A 19518-nucleotide genomic window follows, 5' to 3' on the forward strand; every position below is an offset into this window, starting at 1 on the left:
AAAGCACGGATTTACATATTACTAAGGCTTTCACCGATACATAAGAGAACTAGAAAGGCCAATATTGCTTGGAGCAAATACAGCGATGGGTTCACCACATTTTACGACATGGCAAGGGAAAGAAATGGGAAACACAAGGGAAAACAATGATTTATATAACTATTAATATGAAGTAAAATACAACTAAAACAACAGTTAGATAGCTATTCCCTACTTTATTGGTAGGATTTTTAATTGCATAATGCAAACTGTTGATTTTCAAATAAAAAAAAACGTCCATGCCCGGCATTCCAATGCTGGAGCAGGAAAGCTTGAAATACCTACCAAAACACTTGAATACAGACATACTGTCAGTATGGAAATGCTTCTGTGCAGGTGTTAATCAAGTTAAATCCCAACAGCCAATCAGCAAGAAGTATAGAGGAAAGCTGCATGCCTATTGGTTGACGCCCTGCATTCCATTGTGATGACTCATGCCCAAACGTGGTAAACAAGGCACACTAACACAGTAATACATTTGCTATAACACAGCCAAAAAACTCAAATAAAACCACTCTAAAAGCCTGTATCACAATAATTTAAAAAAACGCCTAGGGGTATTTGCCCACTGTACCTCCATACCAAATTTCAGGACCTTGGGCCCTAAAATGAAGAAGCTGAATCCATTTAAAAAATGGTAGGAGAAGAAGGAGGAGGAGAAGAAGAAACATCAGAAAAAGCAATATGGTTTCACCACACCACTTCGTGGTGTGGTGAACCCATAAAAACAATAACACAACTGTTCGTAAGGAAATTCATTCTGTACATGATACATCTAACTGAAAGACAGCAAATGGTTGTTACACACACAGAAATTCATGCTGAAAGTACATGTACATGTACTACATGTACATGTAGATACGTCTTGCAAAGATGTCACTTTCAAATGGATGGTTGAGAAGTTTCAAATACCTTTAAATATTTCTGCTTAATTTTTGCCAGAGATGGTATAAGAGATAGACTCTAATCTCCTATATTATAACCTATGCATGTACATTGTTTCTGGATGGCTTTATTATTATATTATATGCTGAGTAAGCTCATGTCCTTAACGAGAACTGTGTTGGCATCTTCATTTTGCTCCTCCGGTTGTCTGTTACCGACTACTTTCTGTCTGTGTCTCTCCTCTTGCCGTTTCTTCTTCTCCAATCTCGCCTGTCCCCTGCGTACCTTAGTTTGAGGTTGCTTCTGGGAAGAAAAAAAAATAATAAAAACCGTCAGTGACTTTCTTAAAAAATCTATTATCCATGTCTGTTACCACATTCTGGAATTGAATTTTTAAAGTTTATTGCAAATACTTGTCCGAGGGCTAATTGCAGTTACAAACAACATAAGAAAGAAAATACAGTGGTATGTGAGACTATATCTACGTCTTGCATTATACATGATTGTACTATATTCTACAACATACATGGTACTAGTTTTACTGGGTTTAATACATACACTCTTAATAATTATCCTGCTGCCAAACCCACTAACCAATAGAGAATTGGTAACCAAATGGCTACCTGAGTGCAATAAATGTTCTAACACTTTAAAAAGCTAGATGGACCCTAAAATGGTCTCTACATAGAGCATAAATACTTAAATCATTGCTTGGAGAAATCAGCATAAGAAGGTTCTTTAATCAACAAACAGTTGCTTTTGCATCTATTTTCCAGTCGCTTGCCAACCTGATGAAATTATTCACAGATACATTATGTACATGATTGTCCATGACTGTATACAACTTCAGGTTGACCGATTCACTTCTGCAGAATGTAATATGCCTGTGCAAAACCCTGATTTTTCCCGGTTTTCGTTGGATATTTGGTCAACGTTGAATCAGAACTTTTCATGTTTCAGAGGATACTATTTTCTGACACAACATTTGAAAACTACAGACAGGATGTTAACCTTACATGTGTGAAGAATACAACCTTTTATATCATACCCGGGCCGCGATAACGTTCGATAACGGGTTCTGGACCAGGCCATACTTTACGGAACCCGTTATCGAACGCTTCCATGGCTTCCATAAAACGATTCGAACAGATTTTGCCCTAACCGCGTGTGCCCCTTTCGAAAATTCGAATACAGAATCCAGACGTTGGAATTGATGTTGTTGCATTTTAGGGTTTAGTGGCACCAACTTTTGGCTCATCTTGCATTGAAAGGCGTGTTTTCTTGGGTGGGTATGACATAAATAAACTAGAAAGGCCAATATTTGCTTTGGAGCAAATACAGCGATGGGTTCACCACATTTTACGACATGGCAGGGAAAGAATGAGAAACACAAGGGAAAACAATGATTTACATTGATATAACTATAATATGAAGTAAAATACAACTAAAACAACAGTTGGATAGCTATTCCCTACTTTATTGGTTAGGATTTTTAATTGCATAATGCAAACTGTTGATTTTCAAAATAAAAAAAAAAACGTCCATGCCCCGCATTCCAATGCTGGAGCAGGAAAGCTTGAAATACCTACCAAAACACTTGAATACAGACATACTGTCAGTATGGAAATGATCTGTGCAGGTGTTAATCAAGTTAAATCCCAACAGCCAATCAGCAAGAAATGCTCTGTGCAGGTGGAAATGCTCTGAGCAGGTGTTAATCAAGTTAAATCCCAACAGCCAATCAGCAAGAAGAATAGAGGAAAGCTGCATGCCTATTGGTTGATGCCCTGCATTCCATTGTGATGACTCATGCCCAAACGTGGTAAACAAGGCACACTAACACAGTAATACATTTGCTATAACACAGCCAAAAAACTCAAATAAAACCATTCTAAAAGCCTGTATCACAAAAAACGCCTAGGGGTATTTGCCCACTGTACCTCCATACCAAATTTCAGGACCTTACGCCCTAAAATGAAGAAGCTGAATCCATTTAAAAAATGGCAGGAGAAGAACAAGAAGAAGGAGAAGGAGAAGAAACATCAGAAAAAGCAATATGGTTTCACCACACCACTTCGTGGTGTGGTGAACCCATAAAAAGCGTACTAAGTATGCATGAAAGACCCACCATGTCGTTGGTGGACTGCTTCATCGTTTTCTTCTTGTCTGTCGCATACGTGTCCCAAGTCTTCTTCGGCTTATCATGTTCATCCTCCATCAGTAACGTCTGCCTAGTACGTATCTCCTGCAGCGTATCTATCTCCCGCTCGAGCTCATCCCTCTCCAGCTTAAACCTATCAATCCCCTTTTTCAACTGATCCTTTTTCTGCTTCAACTGAAACGTCTCCTGCTTTAATCGATCTCTTTCCTGTTTAATCTGATCTCTTTCTTGCTTTAACTGATCCCTCCCCTGCTTAAACTGACCCATCTCCTGCTTCAACTTATCCGTCACCTGCTTTAACTGATCTCTCTCCTGCTTCAACTGATCCCTTTCTTGCTTCAACTGAAATCTATCCTGCCTAACCAGATCCCTCTCCTGTATAAGCTGATCAATCTCCTGTTTAATCTGATCTGTATGCTGCTTGAGCTCTCTCTCCTGCTCTAATACACCTAATTCCTTCTTCAGCATACGCATGTCCTGCTTTAGCATGTCTATCTTTTGCTTAGTCTGATCCATGTCCTGTATCCTTAGTTTGTATTATGATAGAGTGGCCATTTTTGGGTCCAGTTCAGTCTTATGGTTCAGAAGTGGTGTTCAGTATGATTCAACTAAAAAGCAAGAGGTAAAGAAAACAAACAGAAATGAAAAAAAGATAATTCAAGATGATAAAGAACGCCTAGACAGCAACAAAACTTTATTCTATTTTATTTTATTTTCCGTCATTTTTATACAGGGTAACCCAATTCAGTGATGGCACTGCTTTTCAACGGGGCCCTGTATTACACAGCACAGTACAACAATCACATACAAATAATAACATTAGTATGCAAAAATTAGACAATAAATAATTATAATGGCAGTGATAATAACGAAAACAATAAATAAATTATAATGGCAATGATAATAACGAAAACACAGTAATTAACCAATAACAGTAATAAATAGTAATAATAACAAAAAAATACATCATTGCCCAGTCCAGTCATTGTCATTGTCCAGTCCTATATGTTGGCATGGATGGGTCAGAGGTCAGGCCAATTCTTACATTTCATTTTAAAAATGGACATGGACGGACAGGTCTTAATAGCAGTTGGCAGCCTGTTCCAGAGGGCTACGTGCTAACATGTACCCCAATGGATGAGAGCCTGCATGCTTTTTTTTTGGTTAAGCGTTGTGGGCTATTTCAATTCACCGTTATTCGTTACTGGCGCGCTCTAACTCAACGTTAAGCGTTTTCGATATGTTCATCGTGTAGCATTCTTGATCGTCGTTATTTCTCATCAAGAATTCAGCGTTAAGCGTTAACAAAAAATCACGTTATGCCTAGACCTATGTAGCCTATACGTCAGATGGCTCTTAGCGTCCGCTTATCTTTGTTTCCGTACTCATGCCACACAAACCATGAATACAATGAAGCAGTTCGAATTCGTTCCCATAAACATCTTATGCAGACTGTCTTGAAAGATTTATTAGATTTTAAATTTTCTATTGGTTTTCCATGGTACTTTTAAGAGTCATTGCACAAGAAAACCAGGCCAAACCAGGCAGAGGTCGGAAGATGGGGAAGATTTACAGCCATATAGTTAAAACCCTCCAGGTATTTTTCGTTATGGAGTTCTTGGACCCCCCCTCTTAGACCCTCAAAAATCTAACAATTTATGCCTGAAAATTACTAAAATTACAATGGACACCACGGTTATTCTTATAATGATATGAACATGGGGTTTCTACTTTTACAAACAAAAATTGAAGAACCAATGAAATCAAGATTTCCATCTTTCTAAATTTTAGTCATTTTTAAGCAGCTTTTTCTCCGTCACGCGGCTATTTTGATAAACGGTTTTACCGTTGCTTGAAAAAGAAACATCTGCTGGTTTTCTGAACAGTGAACAATTTAGTATTTTCTATTTAGAGCTCATTTTCAGCTTGTACAATTTGCTATTTATGAAATCATCATTAAATGAAACGCTTTATACTTGGATTGTTTAAAAAACATCTTAAATGAACTGAGCATATCGTAAATGTCTTTAAGACTATATGACATCAAGGTGATTACCAAAGGCTGTAAAATAATAGTATCGAAAGTATATATAGAATACAACACGGTGTATTCCGTATCGCCCGAGGTACCAGCCCGACCGCGCGTCGGATCGCCCGACGGCCGAAGGCCGGAGGGAGATCCAATCCGCGGGAGGGCTGGGACCGAGGGTGATGCGGAATACACCGTGTTGTATTTTATTTATGTCATACCCACCCAAGAAAACACGCCTTTCAATGCGAAATGAGCGAAAATTTGGCGTCCGTAAGCCCACTAAAACGCAACAACATCAATTCCAAATGTCCAAAGTTTGTACTCGAATTTTCGAAAGCGGTGCACACGGTTAGGGCGAAACGCGTTCGAATCTTTCTATGGAACATTTGGAAGGCCCGGGCCGTACGGGTTTAGAACCCCCAGGCCGTACGGATAGTTATCACACGGGCCGGAACACCCGTATCGAACGTAATCGCGGCCCAGGTAGGACATAAATATTCAATATAGTCTGGAAGTTGGTTTTAATCATATATATATATATATTATGATTGAGAATTTTAGTTTGTACGGCGTTCCAAAAGTGCACCTTTGGAGACGCTCCTGCAAGCTTCGCAATCGTGACAATCCCCCGCCTCGGGCATCTCTTTTTGCAAAACTTATCTTTTCAGAAATGAAACATAAAAATGTGAAAAGTTTGACAGGGCTCATTTGTACCGACTTGTCTGGGGTGCGGGGGCATGAAAATTTAGAATGTATCAGGAGAACCGTGCATATTTATTGTAAACATCATTGACCAAATCTTGATTTAAATTTTCTACCTGCTAATAATCTAAGTGAAACAAATTCAATCAAAATCATTTCATACTTAATTCTTAGATTTTAAAACATATCATATTATACGTCTGTGATCTATAATAAGTTAGTTCTGTTATAGTTAGAGCTAATGATAATTTACATATGAAATGAGACTTTTCATCTCTCTTAATTTTAGTTCCCCAGAAACAGGAACACCATTCTTGGATAGAAGACATGTTTCATTTCTTTCAGAAACAAGTCTTGTCTAATTACTCGACCACACATAAATGGGCCATGGGGCTGTCAGATCATACAAATCGATCAGATAAAATGTCGCACTGAAGGGCAATATATGGCCGTTTTTGTGAAGTTGGAGGAAAACCATGCATAGTACTGTTGTCATAAATGATACCGGATAAGGGGGCTCTGCATGGTGGGGGGGGGCATAAGGTAGCAGAAAACAGTATCAACCCTAAACAGTACACCTGGGGTCCGCGCGGACCCCAGCACTATATATTCTGTAATATCTTTTTTGTTTCTAAAGATTTTTTTCTGAAATTTTAGGTAGTTGTCACCCACAAAGTTGTCTCTCAATACATGGCAGAAAACTCCGTTTCTACCGTTTATAAAAAATTATATCTGATTTTCTTTTGGGGTCCGCGCGGACCCCAGCCGGCTTTCGATCATAATGGATACACTTGCGTTCTTATACATTACCTTATTTCCGTTTTTATATGTTTTTATGCACTCATCGTATATCTACCACGTTTTCAGAGAATGGTGTAGTAATAGAATTAAATTTTAATTCTAGAATGTATCAAACAGGGTAGGTGGCGCTTTTAGGGGCAGCCGCGGTATTTACCTCTGTCCCTAAAATTGACGTTTTGTTGCTTACAATTGAGTTGTTTTGGTATCGACGCTAGTTTTAAGTACGTCTGAACAGTTGCTGATCTTTTTGGGAATTCTCCTGACTTGCTACGGGTACGATCCTTGCCTCATCCCGGCAGTTTTTTATGCGGCCTGTATCGGTGGCTTCGAAGTTGTGCACCAGTCATGGCGGCCCTTCACAGGTATACGTCTGGATTCATCCGGGCCTGCCGAAGTCTAACACAGCACCTGTTGCCACAAGAGAAGACAGCACTCAAAGAGGTAGGTCTGCTAAAGATGCGTACCAGACCAAGAGGTTGTAAAGGTGGGAAAAACCGTATACGTCTCATTCCAACCACCATTGGAAACAGGCCAGCCTCAATGGAACAGGCGTCTACTTTGATATTCAAATCACTGCAATCCACTGCAAATCACATCAACATACCAACCCATCACCAGTGCATTCCTGATGACAGTGTTTTGCCTCACGTCCATACCGGGCATCAGACTGCAGGAACCCATAACCCGGCGGAACCTGATCAACCCCCTGCAGCTGTCATCAAGGACATACCTGTTGTGAACCTACCAAGACTCACCTACTCCAGACGGCGACAGGTTGTACCTGTTTCAACTACGAACTCTAAGACTGAATGTCAGATTGTTGTGCCAACTGTTCTTCTTTGCAATGCTCGCTCCTTGGCAAATAAACTAGACGAGTTTCAAACAGTATTGTTAAATGAAAATATTGATGTAGCAGCTGTTTCAGAAACGTGGTTCAGTGATGACGCTCCCGTTGACCTTTGGTCAGTTGATGGGTACAACGAGTTCTGTAAATCCAGACATGACAAACGTGGAGGGGGAGTTGCCTTGTATGTTAGAGATAGTATTGTTGCACGTAAACTGACTACAATTGAAGTACCTGATAATGTTGAATGCATGTGGCTCATGTTAAGGCCCAGGCGCCTCCCTAGAATGGTTACGTCAATTATTACTTGTGTAGTGTATGCCCCACCTCAGTCTCCAAGTGAAGACACGTTAACCCTAAACAGTACACCTGGGGTCCGCGCGGACCCCAGCACTATATATTCTGTAATATCTTTTTTGTTTCTAAAGATTTTTTTCTGAAATTTTAGGTAATTGTCACCCACAAAGTTGTCTCTTGATACAATGCAGAAAACGCCGTTTCTACCATTTATAAAAAAAATTATATCTGATTTTCTTTTGGGGTCCGCGCGGACCCCAGCCGGCTTTCGATCATAATGGATACACTGGCGTTCTTATACATTACATTTTGTACCTTATTTCCGTTTTTATATGTTTTTATGCATTTATCGTATGTCTACCGAGTTTTCAGAGAATGGTGTAGTAATAGAATTAAATTTTAATAACTTTGGTGTAATTATGACGTCATATTACGTCAGAGCTAATAATATAGTCCGCCATATTGGATTTTGACCAATGACGTCATCAAATTAGCATATTCTATGCATATTAAATGATTTAACTTATATTTAATTATGTAAGATGTTATTAATGTTGGAAAAGAAGTGTAATTTTATATAAAACTCAGAAAATTTTTATGTTTAAACCAAAATTACTTCTATTTTCAAAAAAACTACCCGTTGCCATGGCAACACACAAAAAACATCAACTTACTAGTATAAAACTAATATGAACTTTTTTCCAGAGACATTTTAGGAAAGGTCTCCAAATTTGATACTTCTAGCCCAAGCCGTTTAGCCGCTATCTGAGATCAAAGTTGGGCCTCAAAAGCCCCTTCAGTCTGAAATGGGTTTAAAAATCGGGTATTTCTTCTTGTCTTCTTTTCTTCACCAAAAAATAGAAAAAGTTCAAAATGTATGATTTTTGTATGTAATGTGGACACAGAGGTTCCCACATCAGTTTGCAAAACAATTGAGCTGGTAGCATGTTAATAATTTCTAAATAATAGCAAAAAACTGCTCTGGGGTCCGCGCGGACCCCAGGTGTACAGATTAATCAGTCCGGGAAGGTGTTCTGTTGAGGGTTAAGGCAGCACTTAATTGATACTGTTGACATGCTTAGATCTCAGTACGTCGATTTAGGAATCATGATATTGGGTGACTTTAATCGCATGGATGTCTCTGACGTATGTGCTGGTAATGACATCAAGCAAATTGTGAATGTACCTACTAGCCTAAGGCTAAACAGTACTCTTGATCTTATCCTCACTAACCTCTCCAAATTCTACAACCCTCCCTCTGCAACTTCACCCCTGGGTCGTAGCGACCACAACATTGTGCTGTTGAAATCAAAGCACTGGGCAGTCAACAACAGATCCATGAAACAACAGACTCGGCCGATGAAGGACTCTAGCATACGTGCCTTCGGTCAGTGGGTTACCCAGTACTCGTGGCAAGAGGTGACAGAGGAGCAGGGCACACAAAACAAAGCGTCAGCTTTCTACTGTACACTGCAACAAGCGATAGCAACATATTTCCCAACAAAGTCTGTAAGGATCCACATACGGGACAAACCCTGGATTTCCCCAGGCCTTAAGTCTGCCATCAAACTCAGGCAAAGTGCTTTCAATGATGGAAAGTGGGAAGAATGGCGCAAGCTCCGAAATAAGATTCAGAGAGGGATAAAGTGTGCCAAGAGCCAATTCTACAAGACTAGAGTCCAGAAACTTAAAAAGGAGAATCCTAGAGCCTGGTTCAGAGAACTGAAGGTTCTAACCGGTGGTCAGAGAAAGGAAATGACAGTTCGAGTTGAGGGGATTGACCCCGACAACCATCATGATATCGCGAACAAAATCAACAAGACCTTCACTGACATTACGACGTCCTTGCCACCGCTGGACCTGTCCCAGCTTCCAGCATTTCTCCCAGCAAGCCCGCCTCCAACAGTCCACCCCTGGCAGATGTACAAGAAATTACAGGCTGTGAAAACTAGTAAAGCTCCAGGCCCAGATGGAATCAGTGGTAGGCTTCTAAAGGAGTTCGCATACGAGCTAAGCACTCCCATAACCGACATCCTTAACTCCTCCCTGCGAGAAGGCTGTGTTCCTCAGGAATGGAAAGAAGCGGTTGTTGTGCCACTGCCGAAGTCTGACCCACCAGACATTGACAAACTGCGTCCTGTTTCGCTGACGTCCCTTATCGCGAAAGTGTGCGAAAGCTTTGAGGCTGCATGGGTCTTACAGGACACCGTTGGGAACATTTCCCCAGTCCAGTTCGGGTGTTTGAGGGGCCGCTCAACCACACATTGCCTGGTTAGTCTTGCTAATCAACTCTACAAAACTGCGGATGTTCGGGGGAATTGTAGCACCTGGGTACTTACAGATTACAGCAAGGCGTTTGACCTTGTAGAACACACTATGGCAATGAAACACCTGTTGGATCTGGGAGTCAGACCTGGGATTTTACCGTGGATAGCCAACTTCCACTCAGGACGCAGTCAACGGACCAGGTACCACGGAGTTCTGTCAGAATCAAAACAACTCACGTGTGGTCTCGCCCAGGGTACTAAATTGGGCCCAATCGTCTTCATTGCCCATACAAACAGTTCAACTGATAACATTCAATCCCCCACCTGGGCATTTGTGGACGACCTTAACCTTATCGAGTCAAGACTCCTTTCCGATCAGTCCCGTCTACAAAACGACCTCAATGAACTATCAACATGGTCTGATAAGAACAACATGAAACTAAACCCAGGTAAATGCAAGACCGTCCATGTTTGCTTCTGCCGCAACCCTTCCCCACCACCCCCTCTCAGCATCAACGGTCACGTGCTCGAGGTCGTGAAAACCGCAAAGTGTCTTGGCGTTACGTTCCAGTCAGACCTGAGATGGGACACTCACGTTGCAGAGGTAACAAAGAAAGGAAGCCAAAGACTTCACCTGTTATGCCGTCTCCGACAATTCAACGTGCCTGCAGATGATCTTGTAACAGTATATACATGCTTTATTCGCCCTGTATTAGAATATGGGGCTCCTGTATGGCACCCAGGTCTCACGACAACGCAACGACGGAAGATCGAAAGGATCCAGAGACGCGCAACTAAGATCATTCTTGGCCACAACCTACCCTACGACCAGTCATGCAAAACCCTGAACCTACAAACTCTGCATGACAGAAGGGAAACCCTGTGCTACAAGTTCGGCAAGACCCTGTCCAAGTCTGACACTTACAAACAGTGGTTACCTCAACAAAGGGGCAAAGTCACTGGGAGGGTTACCAGACAAAGTCACAAATACGATCCATTGCCAGCACGTACTAAACGCTACCAGAATAGCCCTCTACCGTATATTGTAAACCTGTTAAACAATGGCATTTAGATAATTGTGGCGTAGATTATAATATTAATTGGTATCTTTGTTATTAATTGGTAGCTTCTAAATATGTGATTGTATATTTTTATATATGGACTTCGTCTTTTAAATATGTATTGCATCTTTTAAATATGTACATTGATTGTATATGTCAACTTGAAATTTGTATGCACATGTACATGAACTCGCAATTCAGCTAAACAGCTGCGATGAGTTTGTATCGCATAATAATAATAATAAACCATTCTATAATAACGTCATATGACGTCAGAGCTAATAATATAGTCCGCCATATTGGATTTTGACCAATGACGTCATCAAATTAGCATATTCTGTGCATATTAAATGATTTAACTTATAATATTTAATTATGTAAGATGTTATTAATGTTGGAAAAAAGTGTAATTTAATATAAAACTCAGAAAATTTTTATGTTTATTTATTTATTTCTGTATTCTTTTACCAGGGTGGCACTACTCAGTGTCATAGCACTGCTTTTCAGAGTGGCCCTGGGTACAACACATATATACACGGAAATACAACAATATTTACACCAAAAACAAATCATAATCGTGATCCATTACTCGTAATCGGGGTCATGCCAGGTCGTAATAAGGGAGGGAAGTCAGAGGTCACTTTGAGCATACAGTGTTTTGAACGTCTGTATCGACGGTGCAGTTCTAACACCGGGTGGGAGTTTATTCAAGCCCACTGCACCTCGATAAGCAAAGGTTTTCTTGCCACATTCCAACCTAGCTTTAGGAAGTCGCAGGGACTGGTTCATACTGTGTCGGGTGGAGTAGTTGTGGGTTTCTAGGGTTCGGTTAAAGATATCTAGGTACTCTGGCAACTGGTTGTTTATCGACTTTCGTACAGTTTGTAGGAGATGCATATGACGACGTGAAGACAATCTTTCCAGCCAAGGCTGGATAGATGATCAGAGCTGACATGTGATCTGTATGGTAAACCTAGTATTATTCTTGCTGCTCTGTTTTGGAACTTTTGTAGCTTGTCTGATAAGCCCACAATTACCCAATACTACATCGCAATAATCAAGTTTCGGTAATATCAAGCAATTAAACAACATTGTTAAAGTGGTTTGTGGTAGAACAGAAACGAGTCGCCAAAGAACACCTAGTCTTGCAGACACGGAGTTTGTCAACTTCTCAATATAGCATTGCCATGTCAGACATGGGTCAAGCCAGATCCCCAGATACTTAAAACTGGATACTACTTCAAGACACTTTCCAGATAGATATGTTTTTAACTGTTCGCTTCCTAGGTGCAGCCTGTTACAAGTGCCGAAGAGCATCGCTTTGCACTTGCTGATGTTAAGTGTGAGTCTGTTTGTTTCAAGCCACTTTTAAATGTTCTGAAGGTCTGCATTCAAGGCCTTATTAACTTCGGAAACCGATTTAGCTGCAAAGAAGAGTGCAGTGTCATCGGCATAAAGAACTATATGTCCATGTATGATCTGATCCGGTAAGTCGTTAATGTATATTATGAACAGTAACGGCCCAAGGACCGAGCCTTGGGGAACTCCGACAGATATGTTCAGAAAGTCACTGTTCACCCCAATAATAACTGTCGTCTGTGTCCGGTCTGACAGGTATGAGTGAAACCATGTCAGTGCCATGCCCTGAATACCATTAAATCTTTGTTTGTGGAGTAGGACCTGGTGACACACGGTTAAACCAAAATTACTTCTATTTTCAAAAAAAACGCCTGCTAGAAACCCGTTGCCATGGCAACACAAAAAAACATCAACTTACTAGTATTAAACTAATATGAACCTTTTTCCAGAGACATTTTAGGAAAGGTCTCAAATTTGATACTTCTAGCGCAAGCCGTTTAGCCGCTATCTGAGATCAAAGTTTGGCCTCAAAAGCCCCTTCAGTCTGAAATGGGTTTAAAAATCGGGTATTTCTTCTTGGCTTCTTTTCTTCACCAAAAAATAGAAAAAGTTCAAAATGTATGATTTTTGTATGTAATGTGAACACAGAGGTTCCCACATCAGTTTGCAAAACAATTGAGCTGGTAGCATGTTGATAATTTCTAAAAATTAGCAAAAACTGTTCTGGGGTCCGCGTGGACCCCAGGTGTACAGATTAATCAGTCCGGGAAGGTGTTCTGTAGAGGGTTAATGGGCGACCCCCGGGTCTATGACGCGAGTATAGAAAGTAGTGCAGAGAATATTCTTGAAGGCTGGGTAGAAAACCTGATAAAAGCGTCAGCCAGATGTAAATTGCGCTGTGTGGTGAAGGAATGTATCGGGTTTGAGACTGTATGATTTGAATTGTGAAGGTTTTGCAGTCCGTGTATAAATGCGCCGTATTACTCAACTGGCTTTCCCGGCTGAGTCGGCTGCAGTTTAGGTCACGTCCGTAGAGGGCGATTTCAAAGTGTACGTTACGAGCAGACTCGCAGACAGGATTTTTTGGTGTCCAGATATTTTGTAGTTTATACCTTCTTCTCAAACATATTCGATTTTCGTATTTGTGAAGTGCACCCTACTATAATTTTTACCGCGTCGATGTGAGTCATCTTGGGGTCCTTAACTATAGAAATCCCCATAGGGCGAAAACTATGTTCTGCTACCATAAGAGTACTTGAAAAATTGAATTTACCAAATGCTTGCATAATAACAATATCCAGTAATTTAGGCCTGAATTGTTATAAATATGTCAAGGAATAGTCGATGATGGTATAGTCAATGATGGAGATACTTTTCTTGTTTGGATTTATGTTGTAACGCAACTTTAACATTAAACTGGTCTTGGATTTTTATCTGGTAAAATTTACTGCTGATTTGTTATTAGATGACAGTTTTTTTATGAATTGGTTTCCTTATCTTATAAGCTGAGAAGAACCAGATGTAAATGCTAAATGGTTCATTTAATTCAAAAATGGAAGCCTGAGTTTGAGTATATATAATTTGGCTAACCTCTATTTTCAGTGGCCTTTAGTTGAATTTGCCTATTGCTAGATTGTCAATTTGAAATACTTGTATCTACTGAATGTCCCTATGAAAACGTAAGAACTTACGTATCCAATATTATATTTCCGATATTGGGTAGGAATGTAAATATCAGCAAGGTTCGCCGTGTTGGGAAACAATCCGATTCATCTATGTCATCATCTAACCGCCCTATTCTTGTCCGACTTAGTAACTACAATGACAAGTTAGATATTATATACCATTCCAAAACACTAGGTAACCAAAACATAACAGTAGTCCAGCCTACTATTTCTTACGAGATTTCCGACTTAGAATACGTTCTGCTAAACTTCTGTAAGATACTTCTCCGCGTCCCTAAAAGTTCAGTGAACGCTGCTGTAAGGGGCGAATTAGGCGTATTCCCACTGTACATAGATACCCAGACGCAACTGATCAAATATTGGATAAGACTTAACAACCTCCCTGATGACAGAATAGTTAAGAAAGCATATCACGAAGCCGTTAGACAAGAGCAAGACTGGGTAGTCCATGTACGAGACACACTCTGTAGACATGGTTTCCAAAATATTTGGTTGAATCCCACTACAGATGCCAAATATTTCGGATTTATTTTCAAAGAGCGCCTTAAGGACCGATTTCTATCTGGCTGGAGGCAAAAGATAAATAGCTTTAAAAAACTTGAAACATACTCAAAAATAAAAAAAGAACTTTCACATCGAGAACTATCTTCTATCTGTTCAAAAAAAAATCCTTTATAGTTAATACCACAAAATTAAGAATCGGAGCACACTGCCTAGACATTGAAAAAGGCAGACACAACAATATAACAGCCAGTCAGTGACTATGTCCTACGTGCAAAGATGGAGTTGAAGACGAATATCTTTTTCTGATGACATGCCCCACATACGACGAAGAGAGACACAAATTAATGCAGATGATCCGATGTAAGACTACTAAAACATTACCCAACACATCTAGAGAGACGTTCCATGTACTTATGTCATGTCCAGACACATTTTCTGTATATGTAGGTCAATACATTTATAATGCCATGCAAAAAAGACGTCTTAGAATAGCTGCATAAGTAGAGTCACTGAACTTTTTTTTTATCAACTACATGTGTAGCGTTTGGTAGCATTTATATGTAGAATTGTAACATTCCTGGTACGTAACTTAGTATACACTCTGTTTAGTAGCCATAGAACAGTATAATTAGGCCACACTGATTTAATTTTATGGATGACATCCTCTGAAGACCCCCAAACTAGTGCGCGCGGGCGAATAAAAACACTCCGGCCCAAAATAAAATGCTACTAAGCCACAGGAATACAAAGCTGGTATTGTAAATTCGCGGCAGTACTTAGCGACGTACATACGACAAGACGGCACATGCTGGCCTTTTGCGGAATTTATGAATCGGTACTGAGTTCTTGAGTCGTGGAGCTTCGATAGCCTGGGTGCTCGGCTCCGTATTGTCGCTAACTACCATGGACTACCCAGGCCTAGAGCCAGGCCAGAGCATCGGTGGACGTGATCTTTTTTTTTTTTTGAGGGCGACAGGCGAAAATCAATGCGCGCGCGGATGTCATCCATAAAAGTAAGTCGGTGTGGCCTTAGGTACAACTACTCACTGTACCCTTCATGTGTATAGTTTAGCGTAATGTAGAATGTACGTGTAGAGTCGAAATATTCTCTAGCCAGTAGTTCTTTATAATACTCTGTCAGATGCAATGTCCGTGTCCATATATATAGTATTATGTTAGACACATACCAACTAGTAATTCTATTATTTGCCATACATTGTACCCGTGACAATTGTTGTGCAATAAACTTTGACTTGACTTGATATCTACGTGTATGCACCCATGCGGCTTGTGTATATGGTAGCTAGTTTCACATACGGTGTTCTGATAACCCCCATACATAGCCTCCATATTATTTAGCACAGTGAATGCACAAAATTGATTTTCAAAGGTACTTACTAATGGACATTAGATATAAAATGTGATAAATTGTGTAAAATCAGTTTAATTTCCCTTTAAAGTATCCTTTTATCCCCCATGTAGAACCCCAACGAATATTTCTAATTATTTTTAGCATTTTTTAACAGTTGTCCATTGATCCCATGCAGCTGCACAGAAAATGTCCATGATTTACCCCATAAGGAGACGTTGTTACTTAATTTATTATGGTCGAAACCCCCCGAAAATCCCCCATAAAGACCCTCTATTCACGGCCCGCGTTATGCGTGGCCCAAATAAACAACACTTGTTTTTCAATCAGCAGATGTTTCTCTCTCCAGCAACGGTAAAATGGTTTATCAAAATAGCCGCGTGACGGAGAATGACTAAAATTTAGAAAGATTGAAGTTCTGATGTCATTGGTTCTGTTAACCCCCTGGTATACCCTTTTAGCTTCAATGTTGCATCTTCAATTTTTGTTTTGTAAAAGTAGAAGAACCATGCTATGTGACAAAAGAAACCCCATGTTACGTCGATGAAGGTTAGACATCCAGGTAATACGATACGCCAAAAAGCAGTTATTCAAGCAACTGGATATGATTTTGAAAACGTCAGACGTTTCAGCTAGTATCCACTACCTTTCGTCAGTGACTGGGAGACCAGAGGGGAAATGCAGGTTTATAAGCACAACCTATTGATTGATATGCAAATAACGTGAAGACAAATTTTTTGGAAGTCGAAAAAGGAACAAAAGTCAGACAAGTCGAGACAAGATGATGCAAATTAGTCTGAAAGCTCCTGTTGTACAGAACAGGAGCTTAAGTAGATAGATGACAACATCAAGTTCACACAGGAGCCAAGTCATGACAATATGCTCCCTTTCCAAGACACCAAAACTATCGTAGAGGAAGATGGTAACCTTCGTTTCGAAGTGTACATGAAACCAACCCACACTGATCAATACCTGGCCTTTGATTCCCACCACTCTTTGGAACACAAACTAGCAGTGATCAAAACTCTCTTCCATCGTGCAGACAACATTATCACTTCAGACCAAGCCAAAACGGACGAACATAGACACCTTCGAGGTGCCCTGGCTAAATGTGGCTACCAAAACTGGACTTTCAACAAAGCGCTCAAACCTTCAGATCAGTCTAAGAAAACTCAGAAGTGCAAACCATTGACCAACAAAACAAGGCCGACATCACTATTCCGTATGTCCAAGGAGTATATGAGAAACTCCGACGGATCTTCCAAAACTTCAACATAGCCACTAACTTCAAACCTCACTCAACCCTCAGACAAAGACTGGTACACCCTAAGGACCGACCTCACAAAGGTACCAAGGCGATTGTTATTTACAGACTCAAATGTGAGGAGCCCAATTGTAACAACACCTACATCGGAGAGACAAGTCGACCGCTCAAAGTAAGGTACAAAGAACATTGCCGATCTAGTGCCAACGGCTACTACTCAGCTATTTTCCACCACCTACAACACAACCAGGGTCACTCTTTCAAACTCGAGTCCACGGATATCTTAGACCGCGAAACACGCTGGTGGGAACGGGGTGTTAAAGAGGCAATATATGAAAGAATGTACAACCCCACCCTCAACAGGGAAGGGGGCTACGGGTCGATCTTTCCGGCACTTGAGATTTGGCACTCCCAGCCCCGAGGACAGACAACACTTAAGCTCCTGTTCTGTACAACAGGAGCTTTCAGACTAATTTGCATCATCTTGTCTTGACTTTTCTGACTTTTGTTCCTTTTTCGACTTCCAAAAAATTTGTCTTCACGTTATTTGCATATCAATCAATAGGTTGTGCTTATAAACCTGCATTTCCCCTCTGGTCTCTCAGTCACTGACGAAAGCTAGTGGATACTAGCTGAAACGTCTGACGTTTTCAAAATCATATCCAGTTGCTTGAATAACTGCTTTTTGGCGAAACCCCATGTTCATATCATCTTTAGAATTTCCATGGTGTCCATTGTAATTTTGGTAATTTTCAGCCATAAATTGTTAGATTTTTGAGGGTCTCAGAGGGGGGTCCCAGAACTCCATAACAAAAAATACCTGGAGGGTTTTAACTATATTACACTGTAGATCATAGGTGACGTTGCTTTGGATGCGTTCTTAAACGAAAATATTTGCATATTTACACGGTTACAAGGACCGTATAAAAAATGCGGCCCCAAACGCACGGAAGTCAGATATATACATACTAGTTGTCAAGTTAAAACAATTGAATAAATAAACAAGAGTTCAAGAAACAAATATATTCGCCATGAAAAGAATATTTTATGTTTTTTTGTTCTTTTTAAGTTATTGTGTTTTGATGGTCCGTAGATCTATTCTGGGACTCCCTCTCCATCCTATCCCATCAACACGCACAAACGTAGATCAATCTGTCACAATATTCTTGTCATATTCGGGTCACAATTCAGCTTGCTGACCCGGTTCTATGGTTCCGAGAAATCTACTTATTTAAAACCACAAGATCTTTCTACCGTCGAGAGATTACCGAAGCGCAACACGAGATTTAAAACTCAGAAACCATGTTGTGGTAACCTGGAGAGCCCCCGTAATCAAGCTTGACCTTTGAATGTTGACGTTCTACCAACATGCCACATACCATAGTGATCCAGTCACACCTTCTCACAATATAAAGTCTAAACCAATATACGAACCTGCCAACAAGTAACACAAAGACATTACAACCTTGGCTAAGCAATTATTGAACCTCTGATTGCAATCAGACAACTATCAAATTAAGCTTTCTACGTGAAATATGTACCTTGATATTTAATCAAACGGCAACGTGGTCGCGAATTTAACTTAACATAACAACGCGTACAAAGGTCTGTTTAAAAATCACAGCATTATCGTTGTATGGTACATGTTGCATAGTAATGGTTCATGTTGCAGCGTTACGTATTATAAAAAGTCATTTATAAACCTCCCATAGATAAACTTGTCCTACATAATCATGACAGAGAAGGAAACTGTGACTTACCAAAATCTTATCAACATACGTTGACCAGCGTTCACGTAAGGCTCATTTTCATCTGTTGGTGAAGACTGCGTTCTGTTTAGTCAAAACACAATGGCTTCTTAGAAGTATATATAAAGGCGTATCCAATAGATGACATCATTGACTAAATGTTAAACAAGCAACGTTGACCAACCGCAAACCAGATCACATGATGTAAATGTCATGTGATGGAAACTCCCTGACGTCAGACAAATGGTAGCCACGACTCCTGCAACTGTTTACTATTTATGTGTACTATATCATAGACCAGTTATTTCAATTAGGTGAATTTTTTTTACATTTTTTTACGAGAGAAGATATTGCTGATTTTCTTAATTTGGTGGTATATTCGGTACAATCTATCACTATATCTAGTTGCCCTAATAATTAGAGACAATATTCTATTGCCAGTGGATAGGGCACTCTATACCCTACTGGCTACTCTGTGCGTGGCATAGCAATCAGATTTC

The 19518-nt window shown here is 40.2% G+C and overlaps 1 protein-coding gene across 1 annotated transcript; it reads right to left on the minus strand.

Moving 5' to 3' along the window:
• Positions 1 to 730: 730 nt before the first annotated feature.
• LOC109476204 (trichohyalin-like) lies at positions 731 to 19112 on the minus strand. The gene is made up of 3 exons (XM_019777088.1): positions 19031 to 19112; positions 3053 to 3693; positions 731 to 1227 (listed from the first exon to the last, which is right to left on the minus strand). The coding sequence occupies exons 2-3, from the start codon at positions 3599 to 3601 to the stop codon at positions 1063 to 1065; spliced, it is 714 nt and encodes a 237-aa protein (XP_019632647.1). The 5' UTR covers positions 3602 to 3693; positions 19031 to 19112; the 3' UTR covers positions 731 to 1062.
• Between the last annotated feature and the right edge of the window lie 406 nt (positions 19113 to 19518).

Source organism: Branchiostoma belcheri, unplaced genomic scaffold (genome assembly GCF_001625305.1).
Source record: "Branchiostoma belcheri isolate BF01 breed outbred unplaced genomic scaffold, Haploidv18h27 scaffold368, whole genome shotgun sequence".
In the NCBI taxonomy this organism is placed as follows: Eukaryota; Metazoa; Chordata; class Leptocardii; order Amphioxiformes; family Branchiostomatidae; genus Branchiostoma; species Branchiostoma belcheri.

Coding starts and splice junctions, on each gene's coding strand:
- LOC109476204 (XM_019777088.1), bottom strand. CDS start 3,601: ATGGATCAGACTAAGCAAAAGATAGACATGCTAAAGCAGGACATGCGT. Junction 1,228..3,052: donor AGCAGTCCACCAACGACATG/GTGGGTCTTTCA, acceptor TTTTCTTCCCAG/AAGCAACCTCAAACTAAGGT.